The sequence below is a fragment of the Gracilinanus agilis genome, chromosome 4, assembly GCF_016433145.1.
Source record: "Gracilinanus agilis isolate LMUSP501 chromosome 4, AgileGrace, whole genome shotgun sequence".
NCBI classification, from domain to species: Eukaryota; Metazoa; Chordata; class Mammalia; order Didelphimorphia; family Didelphidae; genus Gracilinanus; species Gracilinanus agilis.
The window spans coordinates 3,046,287-3,068,511 of record NC_058133.1 but is presented as its reverse complement, the minus strand read 5'-3'; the positions used below and the strand labels follow the sequence as shown (position 1 = coordinate 3,068,511).

Below are 22,225 nucleotides of genomic sequence, written 5' to 3'. Positions count from 1 at the left end.
CAGGTCTCGTACATGAGTGAGCTGAGCTAAGTTGTCACCCTTCAGATGCTGTGATTTCCCTGCGGTCCCATTTTAGCCGGGACGATAGTGAAATGACTTACGTGGGCCCGACCTGAGTTCTGATTCCTCTCTTGACACGGGACATTATTTTCACTCCAGCCCTTCCCTCGTGAGGCCTTGCTGACGCTCTCCTCATCCCAGCATCCTTCTGTGTGTGCACAGGCCTGAGGGAGGGACAGGGGGCTGCCTCTGAGCTCCAGGCCGGCCTGTTCCACCCAGCCTAGCTGCCATTTCCTTCTGGACAGTCCCCAGGCCGAGGACGTGGGGGAATCGCCTCACGGCTTATGGGTGAAGGGCTTTCCTTGGTCTCAGCTTTTTTAATATTCTGTTTCCCCCCATTACACAGGAGAACAACTTCTAAACCTCCACAGGGTCTCCTGCCCCCTCCCTCTCTGCCCATCCCCTCCCTGGGGTGGGAGCAGGGGAAGGGCTTGCCTTGAGTTCCAAGTTTTATTCCGATATTGTTCGGGACCAGTCAGGGAGGCCGCAAGTGGCCCCGGCAGAGGGGGCCGCTGTGTGGCGAGTGGGCTCGGGATTAGCGCCGTTCCGCAGGGGAATGTGTCCATGTGTCGTGGACCCCCATCAGGAGGCCTTCTGGGTTCAAAGCCAGGGAGTCGCCGGCCTTGGGGAGAAGCTGGCTGGGCTTCGCAGAGGCGTTAGAGACTCGCCGCCGCTCAGTGTGCCAACTACGCTTTGGGCTTCCACGACTCTACAGACTGCTCTGACTCGTGGGCGGCCTTGACAAGAACTGGGGAAAACGAAGGCCGAGGGAGGCCATTGGATGTGCCTGTGTGTGTGTCCACCCTGGAATGGGGGTGGATCAGGAGACAGGCAGCACGACTGGCCCCTCTCAGCCCCCGGACGCCCTCCTCAGAGGCCACATTTGGGTTATGGCACCCGTTTCCCAGGGAGCCACCTGGGCGTTCTGCTTCGTTGTTCCTCTCTCCATCACTGTACAGAGCCCAGCTGTGGCCACGTACCTCCACCACAGCTGCCGAGCTCCTCGTGGCCGGCCTCCCGGACATCCCGGCGACCTCCAAACGGGCTGGCTTAGCGCCTGACCCTCCCTTCTCTGACTCCTGCCCGGCCCTCCTGGCGTCCTGCCCCGTGGACTCTCCAGCTGGGGTTAGCAGCTTCATTTCACAGATGAGGAAACTGAGGCTCAGACGAGAAATGACTTCTACAGCTGGAAGGGAAGCCAGGTACCCTAGGGGACAGAACTGGGGAGTCACGAAGACCTCAGTTCAAATCTCATCTCGGACACTTATTAGGCAGCTGGCTTTGGACAGATCTCTTAGCACCCTGCGGACCTTCAAGCCCTGGGCCTCCCCCACCCCTCCTGCCCCGTTCTGCTGTGGAACAGCAGGCTGGGGGCTTCCACATCAAAGCGAGCTACAGTATGAGCCACACCGGAGGGCCCCGAAGCTCTTCTGGTGGTGCTTCCCCTTCAGGGGGGCTGACGGACAAACGGTGCCAGGAGGGGTCAGGAGTGACGAGAGGACTTCACTGACCCCCCTCTGGAGCGGCTCCCAGACCCCCCGCCTGCACCAGTGTCTGGAGGAGGTGAATAACGGGGAATTGGGCCGTCCTGTGGGGGATGCCCTATTTTAAGGCACCGGAGGAGTCCCTTCTTTCTGCTCCAGGCGGGGCCCCGCACAGTCTCCTTCTTTGGTCAGGCCGGACGTGCCATTCCATGGGGCCCCCGTTATTTTTAGCCCGGCTAAGGGGCTCTGGGCAGGACTGCCGCCACCCTGCCACAAGGACCTGCAGCGCCCCAGGAGCCTGCCGCCATGGGCAACTACAAGTCCAGACCCACCCAGACCTGCACCGGTAATGCGCTCCCGGGTTCCCGTGTGGGCCGCCCCAGGGCTCCACCGCCTTTCCTTCCCGTAGGGTGGGACGCTGGCAGGGTGGGGGGGGGTGGGGAGACGGGGGTCTCCCTCCTGGAGAAGGGAGAGGCCGGCTCTGGCGATCAGCACGCGGCCCTTCGGCCGCTTGTTTCCCTTTGCTAGATGAGTGGAAGAAAAAAGTCAGCGAGTCCTACGTGCTCATCACGGAGAGGCTGGAGGCTGACCTGCGGATCCAGGAGAAGGAGAGCGCAGAGATGCGGCACGTGTTCAGGTAAGAGCCTGGAGCGCCGCCATCCCCCGCCTCCACCTCCAGGTCGTTTTCTGTTCCTCCTCCAGCCCTGCTGTCTTCCCTCCGAGAATTCTCCCTATGGAAGCGCCTCCCACGGGTGTCCCCCCTTCCCCCCCCTCCCGCCGTGACCTTCAGAGTCTTAGGGAGAGGCTCCGAGAGGCGCTAACTTAGCCAAGGTCACACCTCGCCTAGGCGCCCGAGGGGGGCCCCAAATCGCCTTCTGACCCGGGGAGGGCCGAAACCCTCCACTTCTGGGACGAAAAGGCTTCTGGGACATAACAAGCCGGGGCTCCCCCCGAGAAAGTATTCGCTCGTGCCCAGGGCCCGGCCGGCCTGATCGCACTGGAGCCTCAAGCAGCTCTGCCAGGCACAGACCTAGCCCTCGGGGACCGGAGCTCCTCCGGTGCAGGGATCCAAAGCCCACCGGAGCCCCGTCCGGGTCCCTCCGGAGCAGCCCCCGAGCCCTACAGCCCGTCAGACGCGGGTCATTCGGGTTAAGGGGCTGCCCCGGACGGGTCATGGGACGTCCTTTGTGCCGTCCGGAACTCCTTAGGCGGAATCTCCCTCTGCCGGGGCAGAGTCAGCTCACTGGAGCCCAGCCTGGAAAACTGTCCGCAGCCCGCAAGTGGGAGAGCTGGACCCCTCCCCCCTCGGTCTCCTCCCCTCCCCTCCCCTCCCCTGTCCTGGGCAAGCAGGCCCCCCAGTCCCACAGCGCGAGCGTGGGAGGCCCAAGTCCACGCTGGGCGCTGCCAGCCAGTAGCCAGCTCTGACTCAATTCGTGCCCGTGCAAAGGGGGGCTGCGCCATCCCGCCTCAGACACTTGCTGACGGGCCTTCCATTGGCCTCCAGTTTCTTGTATTCAAGATGGAGAGCAGTATTTGTGCTAGGTGGGGGGGGAGGGGCGCCTCCTGCTGGCACCTGCGCAGGGACCTGGTGGCTCCCGGCCCCGCCCCGCCCCTCCCCTCGGGGTGTGGCCCGGAGACTCCCCGCGGCTTGTCCAGGAGTCCTGCTGCACCAAAGGGCCTGCTTGGTGATAGGCTGGCCCGGGAAGCCAGGCCAGGCCGGCGGGGAGGGGGGCGGCCTCTGCTCACGGTCGGGGGAGCGGCCGGGCCGCGCTCAAGTCCAGCTTTGACGAAGCCTTCGGCTCGCGCCCGTCTGGAAGGCCGGCTGGGCCGGGCAGTCACCAGCGCGGGGGTCTCCGTGCAGGGCTTGGAGCAGCCTTTGGCGGGCCGGTATCGGCCCCAGAAAGACCCCGATGGCCGAGGGAAGGGCCCGCCCGGAGTGCCGGGTACTGAGGCCTCTGGAGAGGCTGGGAAGGGGCCGCCTCCTCCAGGGGTCCCCACAGACGCCCAGCCTGGGCTGGCGGCCGAGGTTTGCCGTCGTTATTCTTGGCCCACCCGGCCAGCCGGGGCTCCTCTCCGGACCGCGCCGTCTCTGCGGATAAAACACTTGGGAGGCTCCCTGAGAGGCAGAAACGCGGCTGAGGGAGGCCCGGGAAGGCCTTGCTTCAGAGGGTGCCCGGGAAGGGCTGCTCCCGGGGCTGGCGTGGCTCCCGCTTGGCCCTGACGCCCTCCCCCCTCCCATGTCGGTCCAGGGACACAAGGGAGGGGGCAGCCTTGGAGCCGGGAGGCCGGAGTTCCAGTCGTGCCCCTGGTCGGGCTGGTTCCGTGACCCCGGGCCGTCGGGAGCCCCCCATTCTCTGGGCAGCTCTGAGGTTCCAGGGCCCGCCGGCAGATGGAGGGCCTCCTCTGGGTGCCCGAGATCCCCCATCGGGCCTCCACCGCCCAGGTCCGGAGGTGGTCTGACCCGCCACACCTCTCTGGCCCTCAGTCCGGCCTCAGCTCTTCACGTTTGCCCTCGCAGGGGCCTCTCCTTGGAGGCTTCCCCCTGATCCTCCCGCTCTAGGGGCCTCCTTCTGGCCTCAGCACTGCCGTGGCTGCCCTTATCTTGCCCCCCTTGGCTCCCTCACTGTCATCTTCCTAGTCATGGGGCCATCAGAGCCCGTCCTGTCCTTCAGCCTCCCTCGGAGAGGCCTGGCTGCGAGAGGCTGCCACAGCCCCTGCTATGCTGGGACCCGAGTTCAAATCCCAGGTGGGACACTTCCTAGCTATGCAACCGACCCTGGGCAAGCCGTTTAATCTGTGTGCCTTGGTCTCCCCACCTGTAAAATGGGGATCCTAACAGCACCTACTTCCCAGGGCAGTTCAAGAACGTCATTCACATTGGTGAAGCGCTTTGTACCGAGCCTGGAAGAAGGTGAAGAGCGGAAGCCTTTGTCCTCCGGAGAGGCGCGAATGGCGAGACCCGGCGCCACGCGACCATTACAAAGCCCTGCCCGGACTCGCCTGCCTCTCATCCCAGGAGCCCCTTGTGGGGCTGGAGGAGGCTGGAGGAGGCTCGGCCCATCAGGCATCCCTCTTCAGTGGTTATGTTGGTCCTGGCGAGTAGAGCCTCAACCCGCCCCTCCCCATTCCTCCCCGTTCTGTCCCCCAGACCAGGAGAGAGCTCTGTGTTCTCCCAGAGGGTGCATTCAGGGCTCCAATGGCTGAGGACGGCTGGCTTGGCCTCCTGGCGGCCTCTCCTCTCCAGCCTCCAAGCAGCCCTTCTGCCTTTGGCCTGTTTTCATTTGGTTTGGCTGCCGGCCTTTCCCATCAGGGCCATCTTCCTCTCGGGCTTGGTCTCTGGTCCTCCTCAGCCTTCCTAAACGCCAGGCCCAGACCAAGCACGAGGCTTCTGGCATGTTCTGGCCAGGACGGTGTGGGACGGCGCCACCACCAAGGAGGCCTCCCTGCTTAGTCCTTATTCAGCAGGCGGAGATTCCTGGCCAGTTTGATAGAAGCCCCCTCGTAAGCCCTGATTGCATCATAAGAATCTGGAAGACCGAGCTGGGTTCAAGTCTTGCTCTGCAGGGACCGCCTGTGACCTCGGGAGGGTCTCAGAGCTCCGGGCAATCCTCGAGGATGTCCATCCCAGAGACTTGTCGGTCCTCAGCTCCCTGCACTGCGGAGAGTGGGCGCAGCTCCAGGATGGACAGACAAAAGCACCGGAGGAGGGGCAGACAGGCAGACGGATGGATGGATGGATGGATGGAGAGATGGATGGATGGATGGATGGATGGATGGATGGATGGAGAGATGGAGAGATGGATGGATGGACAGGCAGACAGATGGATGGAGAGGTAGATGGTGGATAGAGAGAGACACACAAAGAGATAGAAAAATAGTGAGCTAATGGGTGGAGGGACACTGTTACGAATAGATGCCAGACAGAAGGACCTTGTTCAGTCATTTCCAGGGTTGAATCTTTGTCACCCCGTTTGGGTTTTCTTGGCCAAGATCCTAGAGTGCCGTCTCCGGCTCATCTCAGACGGAGAAAGTGAGGTGAGGAGGGTTACAGGGCCGTCCCAAATAAAGCAAATATCTGCTTCAGCGGCTTTCCCCCACCTTCCAGCCATCCAAAAGGAACAGACGTGGCTTGCTAACATTTGTCAAATCTGCCTTCTTGGGAGGGTTTTGTCTTGAGTTACCTCCTCGCCACCACCAGACCGAATTGTCCCTTTTCCCAAAGATCAACAGCCAAGACCAAACATTCCGCACCGAGCCAACATCTGGTCATGGACGCCGTCTTCCACGTCTCTGCCACAAAAGGGAAAGCTGCTTCCACCACCCGTGTTCTTCCTTTCAGTCACCCTTGGACTTCTTGCCCACCTACTTTGAAAGCCATTTTTTAGGGCCTTCATGTTTTTTTCCTTTCTTAGTCACGAGTCCAAAAATGGAGCCGAGTCAGATGGAACCTTGGAGGCTCTCTCTGTAGCCCAACTGAAAGCCAAGGATCCTCTTCCTAATATCACCCCTGAATGGCCATCCCACCTTCGCTTGAAGACCTCCACTAAGGAGAAGTTTATCCTTTCCTGGAAGGGGCCGTGCCAGTGCTGCACAACTCTAGTCATTAGGAATTGAAGTTATCTGTTTGTCCATCCAGGTACCCATCTGTCCATCTATCTATCTCTTTATCTAGCCAGCAGGCCTATTAGCCGTCCGTCTGTCTGTCTATCGCTAGCCATTTTTTAAAGCAATTTATTTTAATTAAACCTATTTTTGCCTCTTTGCCATCTCTGTGACCGACCAGGCCAAGGTGGAGTCTCTGTTCCAGTGAGAGCCCTTCAGATATCCCAAGACAAGTGTGTCACCTCAACTCGCCAAGTTAGCCATCTGTAGCTCCTTCACCTCGTCCTCAACGGCCATGAAGGAAAGGCCCTTCGCCGTCCTGCTCGTTCCCTTCTGGTTGTTCTCCAGCTTCTCAGAATCCCTCAGGAAATGTGGAGCCAGAAGGGAACGTGCCAGGCCAAAAGGGATGGGATCAGGGCCGAGAACAGTGGAGAGCATCACCTGCGCACTCCCAGGATTGGGCCGCCCTGCCTAACATCCCATCAGCCTTCCTGTCAATGCTGTTAAATGGTAGCTCCAGCAAACAAACAAAAACCTACTGAGATCACTATTTCTGTATGGGATAAGAAAGGAGTTCCTGCTTTTATTTTAAGGTGCATTTTAGAGGTCTTTGCTTTTTTGAATGCCCACATTCTTCAGTGTATCCTTCCCCCCCACACATGCACACACACACACACACACACACACACACACACACACACACACCACCACCACCGAGGGTCATCCCTTATTACAAAATCTATAAGGAGAGCAAAAAACAGTTCAGCAGGACTAACTCTGTCCTCAAAAAAAATCCGCCATGACGGTGGTGTTCCGTGCTCGAGTACTCAAGTCACCACTTGGGCCAGAAGGGAATAAGTCACTTTCTCATTTGGTTTCTCTGTTTTAAAGCTAAACTTGGTCACTACAATTCCACAGTTCCAGCTGTTTGGCTGTTTTATTCCTTTCCCATTTTTGAAAAAAAATCTTTGAATATATTATCATCTCAGGTGCTCTTCTGAAGCTTCTTAGTGATTCATGTATCTCTCCGTGCTTTTCTGTATTCGTCAGATGCATCATTTCTTGTCTAGGATTCCCCAGTGGATAGACATTGACTTGATTTCTAGTTTGCTTCTCAAAAAAAAAACAAAAACAGTTGGTTTAAATGTTTTGGTGTATATGAGACCTTTGGTTTTTGTTTGTTTGTTTTTTAATCATTGACCTCTTTAACGAATATCCGTGAGAGTGGAACCTCAGGAAAAATGCTTATGGACATTTTGGTCATTTTATTCCCATAATTCCAAATTTCTTTCCAAAACAGTTGGGCCAGTTCTGGCAAGTGAGCCCATTTAACTCGCCCTAACCGCCTACCAATCACTACGTCGCACTTTGTATCATCTTCGCCCAGTTGCTGAGTGTGAGGCCGTAGAGTACTGCGCTCATCACCCCTTTAGATCTTTGGTTGTTTGGGGTCTGGCTTGGTTTGGGTTCAAGAGAGCCATGGGCAGACGAGCAAATGTTGAACAAGCAGCTCTCTGAGAGAGAAAGTTCACCGGCCTCCCTTTTCAGTTTGCCTTCCTGAACCGCTTCTGTGTCCCTTTCTTGAGTTCAGTCAGTCATCGACAAAAGGAATCAAATCCTGATTCGCGGCCTTGGCTGATTCCTTAGGTAGAAAAGTGACCAATCGGGACTCTGAGCTGGTTCAGCCAGTCCAGCCTTGTCCAGCAGCTGGAGTGTGATCCGGGAGGTCTGTCTGACATAAGGGTGCTGGGGAGAAAACAACTCCTGTCGAATAGCTGTAAAATGGAAAACAAGGCACGGCTGTAGTCGAGAGACTGAATCGGTTACGGGGAGACGTGCTGACCAGTGAGCCAGCGAGGACTTCCTCTTTAGCTGGGAATGAGTTAATTCTGACCCAATGGGCCACTTCACATTCCACCATTTTTATAATGTTCAGATAAGTATGAGACAAATGTTTCTGTTTAAATAGGACAGTTCTGAAGAGCAGCGAGGTGGCACAGTGGGTAGAGCACCAGGCCCGGGTTTAAGTCTGGCCTCAGCCCCTTCCTAGCTGGGTGACCCTGGGCAGGTCACTTGAGCCCCGCTGCCCAGCCCTGACCACTCTTCTGCCTTGGGACCAATGCACAGAACTGATTCTGAGTCAGGGTTTAAAACCTAAAACGAGAATCAACAAACAGGATAGTTCTGGGAGAGGAGAAAGAAAGCAGAATTCCAAGCCAAGAGGCCCGGGTGGGAATGTTGGCACCACCACGTGGTGCTTCGGGACCTCAAGTCAGCCTCTCAATGTCTCCACGCATCCCTCCTTCATTCATTCAGTGGGGAAATAATGCCTGCAGCGGCTGCTGCATTGGGTACCGGCGTGGGTCTGCCAGTGGCTGCAAAAGGACTTTATAAATGTACAACTATGGCCTCGGATGTGGAGCAGAAGCTCTTCTGCTGCCAGTCAGAGGAAGGTGGAAGAAATACCCATTTGTAAAAGCCACGTCTGGCTGGTCCTCAAGTCGTGGATGGCCGTTAATTCACAGTCATGAGGGAAGCCAGGTGGTGAGGGGCTGCCACATGGCAACAGTGCACCCCTTCAGTCCCTCTGGGGTCCCTGAGGGTACACACAGCCCCCCGAATGCGGAGGAACGAGCCTGCCCGAGTTGGCAGGAGTTGGGATAATGAGCCCAGAGCTCGGGGAACACGCTTCATCTGGAGGGAGATGAGGGTGCTTTGCAGCCCCTACCAGCAGGGATGTGGGGCGCCACGCTCTGAGGAAGGGGTGCCCAAGAGCAGGGATACAGGGAGCCTTGGAGCTCCCACCCCTGCGCTCTCCCTAGCACCTCTTGGCTGGATGTGACCTAGCAAGCCCTGACCTAGAGAGGGCCTGACGGCGATGGGATCCACACGGGACTGAGCCCTCGAGAAGCGTCCTCTTTCTCCTAACACCTTTGTGGGGCGTTCTTGGACATCCCTCATGTCTCTGTCTGTCACTTGTGTGATAGCTACACGTGTGATAGCCATACATGTGCACCTCTGTATGTCCGTCCGTGTGGCCAGCCTGAGAGCCAGAGCAAGCTGGGTGGGGGAGAGCCAACCTCGGACCCTGGACTCCTTGGATTCGAGCCCCTGGAGGTGGCGACCCCTTGGGGAAGTCCCTTCAGTCCTCCGTCACCCGAGCCCCTTCCTCAGACTCTGAGTTGTAGGGTAGATCCCGATTTTTGGTGTTGGCAAATGGACTCTCCTCCCCCCTGGGGGTCTGTGTGGACAGTCGCTGCAGTCTCTTGGGGGATGGAAAATGGAAGCCTGCTGATGGCGGAGGCGCCACAGGGACAGGAAGTCAGTCAATGAGTCTTAGGTGCTTCCTTGGGCCACAATGAAAAGGCAAAATGGAGGCCAGTCCCTAGGGAGCTGGTGGCCTCGGGGAGATCAGGAGCAAAGGCAAGGGCCAGATGTCTGCCAGGGAAATGGAGGCTGGATCCAGACACGAGTGACTCACCCCCTCGCTGCTCCCATCCTTTGCCTTGGCTGGGGAGGCGGGAGGGGATCTCTGCGTGCAGGAAGGGAACGAGGAGGGCAAACCCATCTTTTCTGCAGTTGTCCTGATAGGTCTCCCTTCGAGAATTTCCCCAATGAAAGACAATACACGGAAAGATTAAGCATGTGATCATCTGTAAAATCTCTTTGCAGCTCCGATGAGGCCTTCGGCAAAGTCAATTTAAACTTCCGCACCGAAAACGGGCTGTCCTTACTGCACCTGTGCTGCCTTTGCGGGGGTGAGTACCGGAGCTCCGGCCCTCCACGCAGGCCCTGCTGGGCCTCGGGGATGGGTCAGTGCTGGACAGTCTACCTACCCTTTAGATTTCCGACCCTTCTCTGCCTGCCTGGGTCCCTTCAGGCGCCATGGGGGGCGAGTGCTGGGCCGGAGTCAGAAAGTCTCGTCTTTCCAAGTTCAGATCCAGCAAACTGCCTCACATGGGTCGGGAAGAGTCAGGCGTGGCTGAGCGACCCCCACAATGCAGGAGACCAGCGGCCGGCTTAATTTAGCTGAGTGGAAAGAGCCGCTGTCCCAAAGCTAGGATCATTTGGAAGCCAAAGGCTCTTTCCCTCCCACCCCCAGAATTGTGCCTGCTGGGCCAGGAAAAGGCAGACCCCAAACTCAGAGGCTTCCCCCAAATACTGCCATTCTGTCAGTCAGCAAACATCCCTGAATGGCCTACCACGTGCCAGGAACCTGACTAAGCGTTGAGGATAGAAAGAAAAGCAAAAGCAGCCCTTGCCCTCTGGGCACTCGCCCCTAATGGCAGGAGCCAAGACACAAAGGACTCTGGGGCGGCTCCAGGAGAGCCAGAGGATGGGATGGCAGGAAGGAGCCTCAACCATGAGCCTAGACTCCAGGAGCACACAGAGAGCAGGAGGCTTCCGAAGGGCTCCCGGCCAACGGAGGAGACAACACGCAGACAACCCATCGGCGTGATAGATGGGAGACAGTGAGACGGAGAACCAGAAAAAACTGTTTGCAGGGAACGTAGAGCTGAGACTTGCAGAAAGCTAGAGTGAGGGATGAGGACGGGAGACAGTGGGAACGTCCCGAGTCGGGAGCTAGCCAAGGCCCTGGGTTTAAAGGATGAAGAGTGAGGGACGAGGAAAGGAAGGCACCAAAGAGCATTTCCTACTTGCTTCTGAAGGTAACCGGCAGCCCCTGGATCTTACCGAGTAGATGAGTAACGGGTGGGCAGACCTGGATTTCGGGACAGCGGAGGGACCCCTGAGATGGAAGGAGGGCGTGGAGAGCTCCACGTACACAGGAACATTCACCATGGGGGAAGGAGAAGGAGCTGGAATGGGATGCTCCCTCAGCTCTTTCAGGGAAGTCCTAGAGTCTGCCATGGATATGTTCAGGGCATGATTATCATGGAGAGGAACAGGTTGGAGGTGGCCAACACGTTTGCCATTTCCAAGTATTCAAAGGGACTCCACGTGGAGGCATCACTGGATTTGGTCTGCCTAGTCCCGGGGAGCAATGAGAAGAAGCTGCAGAGAAACAAATGTAGGTTAACATTCCTAGGGAGAGCCTGGCGGGTTCCCTCTCTAGAGCTTTACTGGGTACATTATTGTTTGCATTTTGTCTCCTCTGTTAGTCTCTGAGCTCCTCCAGGAGAGGGACTATCTTCGGGCTTTCTTAAATCCCAGCACTTAGCTCGGTGCCAGGTACACAGTAGCTGCTTAATAAATGCTGGTTGGTTGCCTGAGTCTTCATGACGGTGGTCTCCCACCTAGACCCCAGCCTCTCATTTTGATGATATCCAGGGTGACACTTGGGGAACTGCAGAGGGAAGGGGGCACAAAGGAGACCAATAGAGGAATTAAAAGAAAGGACGTAAGAGTATGGTGGGACGTGTTAGAACATTTTACCCCCATTCTGAAGGGAGGGAGAACAGGAAAACCACTGAGAGAAGATCTGGAAGAGCCCCGTTCCTTTGTCTTGCCCTTCTCCATCCCTCCTCCCTAATTTTCTACTTCCTACCTTTCTTCCACCTCAAGCCTGGGTGCCTTCAGTAAGACACATTCTCATACCTAATTGGTGAATTGGTAGAGAGTTTTTAAGCAGGAGAATAGAAGCTCTCAGCGTTACCGCCAGTGGAGATGTATAAAGGAGCTGCTTATATCACTCACTGTGAGCTGACTGTGGCTCCCTTCCTCTAGTTTTCCTAAGAAGCCCTTGACAACAGTCCTACATCTGTTTTCTCCATCACCTAAATGGAGATAAACATGGCCAACGCCAGAATGTGGAGGCGAGTGGTTTCTTATTAGCAAGGTGCTTGGTCTTTAGTTAATGAAAATCAGTAAGTAAAAGCACAAAAGAAGGGTCCGTCCAACCCAGAGAAGGACTTGTTCCATTTAAGGGAGCCACAATGAATAGAACTTAAAAAGAAAATGGCTTTCCATGCAATGACCGTTTACCGAGCACCTAACTCGTATTTACTCATTTGTGTTTAATCGCCTTCTTCCATTTTCTCATCAAAGGCACCAAGGCCCACGTCCGGAGCCTCATGTTAAAAGGGCTGCGCCCGTCTCGGCTGACGAGAAATGGATTTACAGCTCTGCACTTAGCAGTTTACATGGTAAGTTATTTTAGTACTCATTAATAATGCACAGGGAGCCCGAGGAATGGGCACCGACTGAAGCATTGCCTTCTAGACCCCTGCAAGCCTTAGCTTCCCCACAGGCCACTGGAAGACACACTGTCCCATCGTCCTCTGGTCCTGAGAAGCCAGGGGGACCCTCAGGTACAGCCAAAGCTTCGGATTCACCTGTAGTCAGACACCACTGGGCTGTGTGCTGTCACCTTGAAGCCCCGAATTTACTCTTTGGGGCATCCTCGTTCTTGGAAATCTCCACATTCAATGGGTTCTTTTCCCTCAAATTCATCATGAAGCTGTTCTCCGTCAGACCTAGAAAGCCCTCTGATGGCTCTGGGTCTGAGAAACTTGTATCAAGAAGGTTCCTTGGGCAGGAGATGGAGTGTGTCCCGATTGCCCAGAGACGGTAGAAGGAGCCACCAGCTCATCTTGGCTCCACAGCCAGCTCAGGGATCCCTGGCGTACTCCATCTCTCAGCTGACCAGAGGAACTATATTGTGTTTAGAGCTAGGAAGCCAGTCAACCTCCTTATTTTCCAGAAGAAACAAAAGCCTAAAATCTGAAGTGACTTCCTCAAGGTCATGGAGGGAGAAAATGGCAGAGAATATGTGGAAGAGAATTACATAGGGTGAGGTTGGAGAGGCAAGTGGGGCCATATTTGGGAAAGCCTTGAATGCCAGGAGAAGTTCAATTTTAATTTGATAGCTAGTAGGAAGCCACTGAAGACTTCTGATGAGAGGAAATCTGACAGTGCTAGGAAACATCCAGGTTGGTGGGATGGAGGGCTTGCTCTTGGGTGGTGGCCATGGCTGGCTTTGAGGGATGTTATTGAAATGGGCCTGACAAGGAATGGATGGCAGCTTGGATACGAGGGGGAGGAGGAGGGCTCAGGCCCAGATGGCATGAGAGTCTGGGACATGGGACAGTGAATACGTGCTACCGTCCCTTTTAGAGGCATGTGGCTCTGAGATGATGTTTAGCTCCTGCCCCATGTGCCACTAAGTGCTCAAGGAGGTGACATTTTAGTTCCGCCCCAGACTTTGGCTCTTATCGTGTTCCCAGGCAAAGCAAAGGTCCAAGCATGTCCATTCCCTGCTGCTCCCATTTGGAACTCATGACCTGGCACGCTGGGTCTGTCACCTACTAAATTCTTTTCTTTGGGGAAGGTTGAGAGGGATTACTTTTGGGATCTTCACCTAGTTACAGCTGAACCCTCCCCTACAGCCCCCCATAAGTATCTGCCATCTCTCTCAAAAGTGATGGCTGCCAAAGGAGACCACAGATGATCGGCAAAGTGCCTTACTCACAGGGCATGATTCAAGCACGGGAAGGGACTGGAGCACAAACGAGAAGTCGCCCCATGGATTCCTGGGAATCTCGAAGGCAGGGGTTCCCAAACTTTTTGGCCTCCCGCCCCCTTTCCAGAAAAAATATTACTTAGCGCCCTGGAAATTATTTTTTTTAAATTTTAATAGCAAATAATAGGAAAGATAAATGCACCCGTGGCCATCACTGCCCCCCTGGATCACTGCAGCACCCACCAGAAGGGCGAGAGGGGAAAAGGAAGGAGAGGAATGAGGAAGAGAGGGAGAGAGGGAAGGAAAAAAGGAAGGAAGGAAGGAGGGAAACAAGAAGGGAGACAGGGGAAGAGGAAGGAAAGAGGGAAGGGAAGAAGGAAGGAGGGAGGGGAGGAGGGAGAGAAGAAGAAAGGAAGGAAAGAAAGACAGGTTTTCTCCTCTGAAGGACTCCTGGAGGACTCTTAGCCTGTAATCTTTTTATTCTGTCTGATCTGACAACTCAGGGTATCCTTTGTCCAGCACACACTCTCTGAATAGCAGATCTGATTCAGTTTCAAATATTAAAGCAAACGCACGTGTTTGGCCGAGGCTGTGCACCTTCTCCACTCAGTGCCTTCACATATGGCATTATTACAACACCGCATTCGCCCTGAGCTTTCATTAGAGAGAACCTGCCTCTGCTATTGCCAATCAGGCCTAATGCAAGTCTTCACAGAATCTTCATTTCTCCAGGAAAAGCCGGCATTCTTGGCTGCTGCCATAGAGCGTCAGTAATGGATGTCGTCGGCTCCTCTGGGCTCAAGACGTGCCCACGGCTTAGGCTTTCTAGCAAACGCTGCTCGTGGAAGGAACCAGAAATTCATGTCTCAGGAAAGACGCTCTCTTGTCTCATCCCACACCTTCTGGGGCTGACCTCACGGTCCCCGCAGCTTCCCAGGCCCAGCTCAGGGCTGAGAACTCCCAGATCTGTGTAGTGAACCCTCATTTCTTTCCAGTGGCACACCTCCAGTATAACGATTAAAAATAATAAAGAAACCTTCTGGTATAATCATCCTTAGATAAGAGTATACAGGAGCTCCTTGGCTTCCTGTTTTAAAAATCCTGGGTAGGAAATGCTTCTACCCATTTAAGGCAATAATTTCTCTTATAATAAAATATATAAAAGCTTATCCTTTAAGACAACAATTCTTTAGGATTTAAAGTAAGATCTCTTATAAAATTACAAGGTCATTCTCAAAGCATGGAAACTTTCAAGGTTCTTTACCAAGACAGAATAAATTTTAAAAGAACATGTGCTCTTATAAATCCAGTAGTATCAGATCAACAAGCTGGTCAAAACCTCTTACCAATTCTAATAGATTTTTCTCATTATTTGGGAGTTACAATAAAATCATAAACAGAATTAATCTAGCGGCCACAAACTTCATTAACTTAAAATGATTCAGTGTAACAGGAAAATCAACGAAATAAGCAAGATTAATTTACAAAACTAATTAGCAAAAGAACCGGAAACGGAAACCCGTTGGACCACGGGAAATGTAGTTTGATAATTTCCACGTGTCCATAGAAAATACATACATATATATATATATATACTTTTAGTTGGCATCTCCCAAATTTCATTTTTACACCAGCTGCCTGCTGGGCAGTGGAAAAGGGCCAGGCTAGGGTGATGCAAATGGCAGCATCATGAATGAAGGTTAGAAAAGGCCTTTGGTTGTTGCCTTTCAGTTGTTTCAGTCATGTCTGACTCTCTGTGACCCTGTTGGGGTTTTCCTGGCAAAGATATTGGAGTGCTGTGCTCTTTCCTTCTTCAGCTCATTTTACAGATAAGGCAACTGAGGCAAATAGGGTTAAATGACTTGCCCAGGGCCTCTCAGCTAGCAAATATCAAAGCTGGATTTGAATTCTCATCCTCTGTTCTCCTGGCCCAACCCTCTACCCACTGTACCGCCTAGCCCCTTCAGGAAAGACCTTCGAAGTCACCTAATCCAAGCATCTCATTTTATAGATAATGGAATTGAGACTCACAAAGCTTGTCCTATTTGAGCTGAGCAATTGTCCCGAGGAAAACTCCCTGGAGACGGATCAGACCCAGCCAGGGCTTCTGACTGCCATCCGGTCCTATTTCCAGTGGCGATGCCATTGTCCTGAAGCCACGACTGAGGACACCAGTGGCCCCCTTCCCACTTTTGCCCCCATTCCACCTAATGGCTTGGCTACTCCTCAATCATGACCCTCCGTCTGCCCTCTGGGCATCTGTCTGGCTCTTCCCAATGCCTGGAACGCTTTCCCTCGGGGTCACTGCCTGCTGGCCTCCTCCAGGCCTTGGCCACAATCACCTCTAGGTGGCTCCCCCTTCATGCTGGGAGCTCCTCCAGGGCAGGGGCTGCTTCTGTCTTTCTGGGGATCCTCAGGATTTACTCCAGTGCCTGAAAGCGCTTCACAAATGTTTCTTCACTTGATCTGAGCAGACACAGTTGGGCAAGTTGGTGGGCAGCTTGAGTTTCCCAACGAATGCTCGTGTTAGAAAGAAAACTCCTTCATTCCTCGGGAGAGGGAAGTTGGAATAGTCTTTGGGGCTCCGGGCTTGGACACAAGCTGGCCCTGGCCGCCAGCTCTGGGACGTTGGGCCACTCACTCGGGGTCTCTGGGCCCTGCTCGATTCACCTGTCAAAGGGGCATCACGAGAGCATGCCACAGGGGTCTTGTAGACCTCGGAGTTCCTCATGAATGCCAATTAGTCCCTACGATCTGCTGGGCACTGCGCTGGGGGGGATGGCATTATGACATCCTCAGCATCGTTAACCCAGAGCTTTTCTTGGTATCATTGGAGATGCCACAGAGAGAATCCCCCCTTCTCGCTCCGGCCTCTCTGCCCTTGCCCAGGGGCCCTTCCATCCTCCCCTAAGATAGGGAGCCGCCCCGTAGGGAGGCCCCGGCCCAGGCCGCTGTCTTGTTTTCCTCGGGCACCTTTTGTCCAAAGAGCTAAGAAGAGGTGGCGAAGAGGGAGCTGCTCCTGCCCCTTCCTGGCCCCTTCCCGAGGCCGAGCCTTCTTAGGAGCAGGGCCTGCTGGAGGCCTGAGCCAGGCTGGCCCCGCAGCATCCCAGGGAAATGCTATCCCCGCCTTCCCTGGAGAAGTGCCTGGGGACCAGCGACCCCGAGCCTCTGCTCTCCCGGGTGCCCCCTGACGTGCTGACCCTGCTGAGCCCCAGGGATCCCCTTTCTGTTTCCTCTGGGGGGCGTCTAGAGGCAGCATTAGGAGCTGGGGATGAGGAGAATCTCACCCAGGATGTGTTTCCTTCCAGGATAGAACGGACCTGGTGACCGGCCTCCTGCACAGCGGGGCTGACGTCCAGCAGGCTGGGTACGGGGCTCTGACGGCCCTGCACGTCGCCACCCTCGCCGGGCACCTGGAGGTAGGCATCCCCGGGCACCGGGCACGCAAAGCACGATGGCCGCCTTCTGTTTTAGCACATTGTACGGCTATTGCTTTCCCCCAATGGCCTTTCAGTTCCCCTGCCTGCCTGCCGAGCCCCATGATACAAATCTCCCCCTCCTCGACCTCCGTCCCCCTCTTCCTCCTCCTCCTCCTTCAGTGCTCACAAAGCACTTTAAAGTTCACAGACTGCCTCTTAAGGATCCCCTCACTTGGTCCTGCCAGCACGTTTGGGACTTTGGCCTCTTCTTAAGTTTATTTTACTAATGACGGGAATTGAGCCCGGATGTGGCTCGCCAGGGAGAGTCTAGGGCAGGATTCGAACTCAAAAGGAGGAGGAGATTCCTCTCCCCTCCGACCTTAACAATAACAGCCCAGAACTTCTCACAGCGGTTCCCCTCGGTGTCCTTCCCTGTGGCTCCCGCCGAGTGACTAAATGCTCGCTTGGGCCGCCCCGGCCTTCACGCCTCCCAAGCAGCTCCCGCGGGGACGTTGCCGTCCTCAGACATGGGGGCCAGCCAGGGGCAGCTCAGGCCGAGTCCAGCTTGGAAAGGCCGTGGAGGCGCCTGAGCCCTCCCGGGGAAAGTGGAATAGGGGTGCCGGGAGCCCTTGGAGCTCCCCGAAACTCCTCCGCCCAGCCTCCGAGCGTCCAGCACTGGAGAGGCCAGGCCAGCGCAGGCTGTGCCGAGAGAACAGCCGCTCCTTCCTGGAGCCATGGAGAACCCCAGCAATGGCGGCCAGTTCTGTGGCCCCTTCCCAGGAGTCTCTCCTTTGATTCTCCCAGCAGCCCCGGGACACGGAGGATGCCGGGATTGTTAGTATTTACCATTTGGGAACAGAAGAAGCTGAGCCTGGGAGGGAGAACAGGACCGGGGGAGGGGACGAGGCGAGGAAGCTTCCGAGGTAGGACTCGAACTCCGCCTTTCTGAGGCCAGACTTGGCCTTCTGGTCCACAAAGGCCAGGACAGCTCAAGGATTCTGGGTAAAAGAGCCGCCCAGTTCTCTGCTGGTGCTTGGCTTAGCTTTACGCAGGACGGGAGAAGTAGGGAGAAGAAGGGCCGCTCTTCCAAGCCAGCACGTCTGCCCCCCAGGGGCGCTTCTTCCGCCACCATGGAGCCGAGGAGGAATCCAGGGTTTGGGGGCATCATTCCCTCCCTCCGGCCTCCATGAAACAAGATAAAACCAGAATAAACCAAAAAGTCTTCCGCGATTCCATCCCCGTCCATCCCTCTCCGGCGGCATTCGTGCCTGTCGGGGGTGCCCAGGACCCCTTGGGGACTCGTCCAGCGGGATTTCCCCCAAGTCTATACTCCAGCCTTAGGAGCTGAGATTTCGGATCCCCCACGAGATCCACCAGGGCCAACGGAGGAGGGGCGAGTCTCCTGGCCGCTGCCATGGGAGAAGGAGGATGGAAACTCCAACCCATGTGGGGGGGCCGCATTGCTGAGCTGGTGAGCGTCCAGAGCGGGACCCCCAGAGGGGGAGGCAGGGGACTAGGGAGATCTTCTGGAGGCTTCTGCAATGTCCACCCTCCAAAGAGTGGTTGGACCTCTCGAGTGTCCCTCTCGGCTCTCACCCAACACCCCCCTTAGTTAGTTATGGAGGTGACGGTCTGTGGCGAGCTGGGCAGGGCCCAGGGAAGGCCTGAGATCCAGAAGCTGCTTCAGGATCACAAGGTTCTTCTCCAAGGGAAATGCGGAGCCCGGACAGCAACAAGGCAGCAGCAGGCAGAATAGGAAATCGGGATGGGACGAGCAAGCCGAGGCCGGGCAGCCACTCTCCTCGGTACCTCTTGAGAGAGGACCCCCCCCACCCCCCGGCCCCGTCCAGCCCTCCTTCCACATTCCAGACGCTTCCTCTGCCCCCTGCAGACCATCCTCTCTTGCTCTCCGCCTCTCTTCCTTCAGACCCCCCATTAAAGTGATGGTAACTCACAGGGACTGTAACAAAGGAAGCGTTCTTCCTCCCTCCCCAGCTACCTCGCAAAGGTAGTTATTCCTGGAACCCGAGAGTTGTCTTCCTTTGAGGGATTGCGATCGTTTGTCCAAAGTCACCCAGGAAGTAAACTCCAGAGTCAGAATTTGAATCCAGGTCCCTCGATTCCAGAACCAATGGTCAGTCCTTTGCCTGTGTGTCCAGAGAGGAGCAGGCTCGCATATACTGAACTAAAGTCAAGACTTTTCCTCGTTCTCTGCTGCCGGTCTTAGAGCAGTTGAGGCGATTAAGGTTGGAGGATCATCTAAAGGACAATAATACCATTTCGTTTTCACATTCTGGCCTTCAGCATTTCATTCCCCCCCAGCAAAGCAATCTGTTCAGTGCAATTCTCAGCACACTTAAGGCTAGGTGGCTCCCACGGGGCTTCCCTAAATATTGAAACACACTTTCAGAAGGAGGAACCCGTTTGGGCCCCACAAAGCATTTACAACTTGAAAACGCGGGAGCCAGTCTGAGAGCCGATGGAACAGCCGACGCGGGGCCTGGAGCTGGAGACGCACCGGGAGGTCTCCGGAAGAAACGCGGCTAACTTCTCTTCTGCTAAGCAGAGCCCGCTGGGAAGTGAGCGAGTTTCAGCTGAGATCACTCCTGGGGTGGGCGAGCGCCTGCCTCCTGAGCTCACCTCCAACATCTGGCCGTCCTCGAAGGCAGGTCTGCTCTGGAAGGAAATGCACGACCACTGGGCCAGTCTCGGGCAGAACCGTACGGTCTGGGACTGGGTTTTCTCATCCAGCACCCCTGGGGGTCCCGCCTGCCATTTCTCGCCCCTGCCAGGAGATGGAACGCTTTCAGTTTGCTTCTTTCCTTGGTTCTTCTCCCTCCACTCTCTAGCCAGTCCATCTCCACACTTTGTCCACATTCATCCTAACCTCCGTCCGTCACCTTGTCTCCCTTCGCAGGGCCGCCATGTTAGTTCAAGCCCTCGTCATCTCTTCCCTGGACCTGCTCTCTCCATCCAGGGGTCCCTCCTCCCACCCAACTCCCTTCCCAGCTGTCCAGCTGTTTTCCAAAATGTCCATCTCGGCCCGCCAATCCCCCTGGCCCCATTGCCTTGAGGACGGAAGCCATCGTCCTCTTTGGGGCGCTCAAGCCCTTCCAAGCCTGGCTCTGCTCTCCCTTTCCAGGTGGGCGTCACCTCCTTCTTCCTCTTCCGTCCTGTGTTCCAGAGCACTTGGAGTTTCATTCGGGGCTCCGATGCCTTTTTACAGAGCATGACGGCTGGGGCTGGAACATCCTTTCTGTGAGCCTCCTGGAGGCTGCAGCCTACAGAGGCCTCCCCAGAGCCCCTCCTCAAGGGGCTGCATTCGTTTGCAGACGGGGACCACGTGTCGGTGAGGCTCTGCTCTCTCCGGGTCCTGGAACAAGGCACCGAGGGACTGAACGTGCCCGTAACCAGGAGAAGATTCAAATGGTCCATAAGCTAATAAGGGAAACTGGGCACAGAGCTTGCCAGAGTGGCCTTCCCAGGCGAATGGGTTGTCCTGGTGCTCCGTGGATATTACCGTCTGCCCTTCGAGAGTGTCTTCTTTCCCAAGCACAAATTCATATTGTTGTCGAGCCTTTGGTCTCGCGCTCGCTCATCTCAGGAATGGATTCCTTCATTGGACTTCACTGGGCTTCACTAGGCCCAGGATAGGGTCCCGCCATGCTTCGAGGGCTAATTAAAGAACCCGGGTCCTCCTGATGCTGCGGCCGCCCCTTTACCTCTCATACACTGGCCCCTTGAGGGCTTCGGCCATTTAAGAGTCGATGGGATTGAACCGGATCTTGTTGCCACGGAAGTCCTAAAGCCGACAGAGTTTGGTCCCCATGCAGGGCATTGCTAGGATAATCTCTGAGTCTGTTAAGTCTCTGGAGAGGTACAAACTCAGAGGGTAGCCCTTCTCTCTGGCGCACTCTCTGTTACGGCCGAAGTGACCCACGTCCTGGCTCCCGGACAACTATTCCAGCTCTTACCCCATCCCCTCGCACAGGCTCCCCGAGCTCGTGCCTAGAACGTGGCCCCTCCTCGCCTCTACGGGCACTCTCGGGACTCCTGCATGACTCGGTTCAGACGGAGCTCCTGTCCTACAAGGGGCCTTTCCCCAAGTGAATGATGTTCCTGTTTTCCTCCATTTTCTAGCTACCGGTAAGCACCCATATTTGGCCCTTAAGGTCCCTCAAAAGCTGGCACCTTTCTCCCAGGCTTCCAACACACGATTTCTCTTCCCTTATTCCACATTCTTGGGGCCAGCTCCTCCTTCCTCTTCATTGCAGAAGATACTCCATTCCCCATCCGTGAATTTCCCTCGGTTCTTCCCTCACTTCCTAGAATGACTCCCATCCTCGTCACTGCTTCCAGGCTTCCTTGAATCTCAGCTAAAATCCTTTCTTCTCCACGAGTACCTGGGAGCCCTCAATGAGAATGCCTTCCCCGTTTACTTCCAGTTTAGCGTGTGCACACATGTGCGCATGTACCTTGTTCATACATGATCGTTTTCAGATGTCTTCTCCATTAGAGAGTGAGTTCTGTAAGGATGGGGGTTGTTGTTCCCCCTTGTTTCTTATTACTCCCCAGTGCTTAATACAGTGCCTGGCACATAGTCAGTCCTTTGTAAATGCTTATGGAAAGTCAGGAACATTTTGAGACTGTGAGCTAAGGATGAAGAGACAGCAAGGAGAGAAATGAAACATCCCAGCGGCGGCGTTACCCCCTACTGTGGAACAAAGTCACCACTTTGAATTACAGCTTCCCCCCCCTCGTCCTTCCCTCCTCTGCTAGGAGGGGGATCGGCTGAACTTTGAGAGGAAGTGAAAAGGAGCTCCTCTGCCTGCGCTCGCATCTTGTTTCCTTGCCCACCTTTCTCCAGGAAACAATAACTGATGCTCAATCTGACAGGCCGCTTTGTCTCCAGTTATCAAATTCAGCCCCTCCATTAGTGTCTCAAGTGTGTTTGTCCTCCCATCATAGGGGATTCTATTAAACAGTTTTACAATAAAATTTACATCGACTAGACAGCTGTCTGCCTCAATAATAGAGGAGAAGACACCGCAAATTTCTAGACAAACTGACTGCAGCCGGAGACAAAGATTTAGATTGGCTGGGTTAGGAAAAGCCAGGCAAGAGTGCTTTGGCCCCATCCTCAAAACACACTTCAGACTGATCTCTCTCTCTCTCTCTCTCTCTCTCTCTCTCTCTCTCTCTCTCTCTCTCTCTCTCTCTCTCTCTCTTTCTCTCTC

General features: G+C 55.2%; 1 protein-coding gene across 1 annotated transcript in view; it reads left to right on the top strand.

Moving 5' to 3' along the window:
• The first annotated feature begins 1,850 nt into the window (after positions 1-1,850).
• Positions 1,851-22,225, top strand: part of LOC123244975 (serine/threonine-protein kinase TNNI3K) — a 131,629-nt gene continuing 111,254 nt past the window's right edge. Inside the window, exons 1-5 of the mRNA XM_044673658.1 lie at positions 1,851-1,890; positions 2,073-2,181; positions 9,819-9,904; positions 12,156-12,253; positions 16,878-16,988. Coding sequence (XP_044529593.1) covers positions 1,851-1,890; positions 2,073-2,181; positions 9,819-9,904; positions 12,156-12,253; positions 16,878-16,988 — 444 coding nt within the window. The remainder of the gene's footprint in view (positions 1,891-2,072; positions 2,182-9,818; positions 9,905-12,155; positions 12,254-16,877; positions 16,989-22,225) is intronic.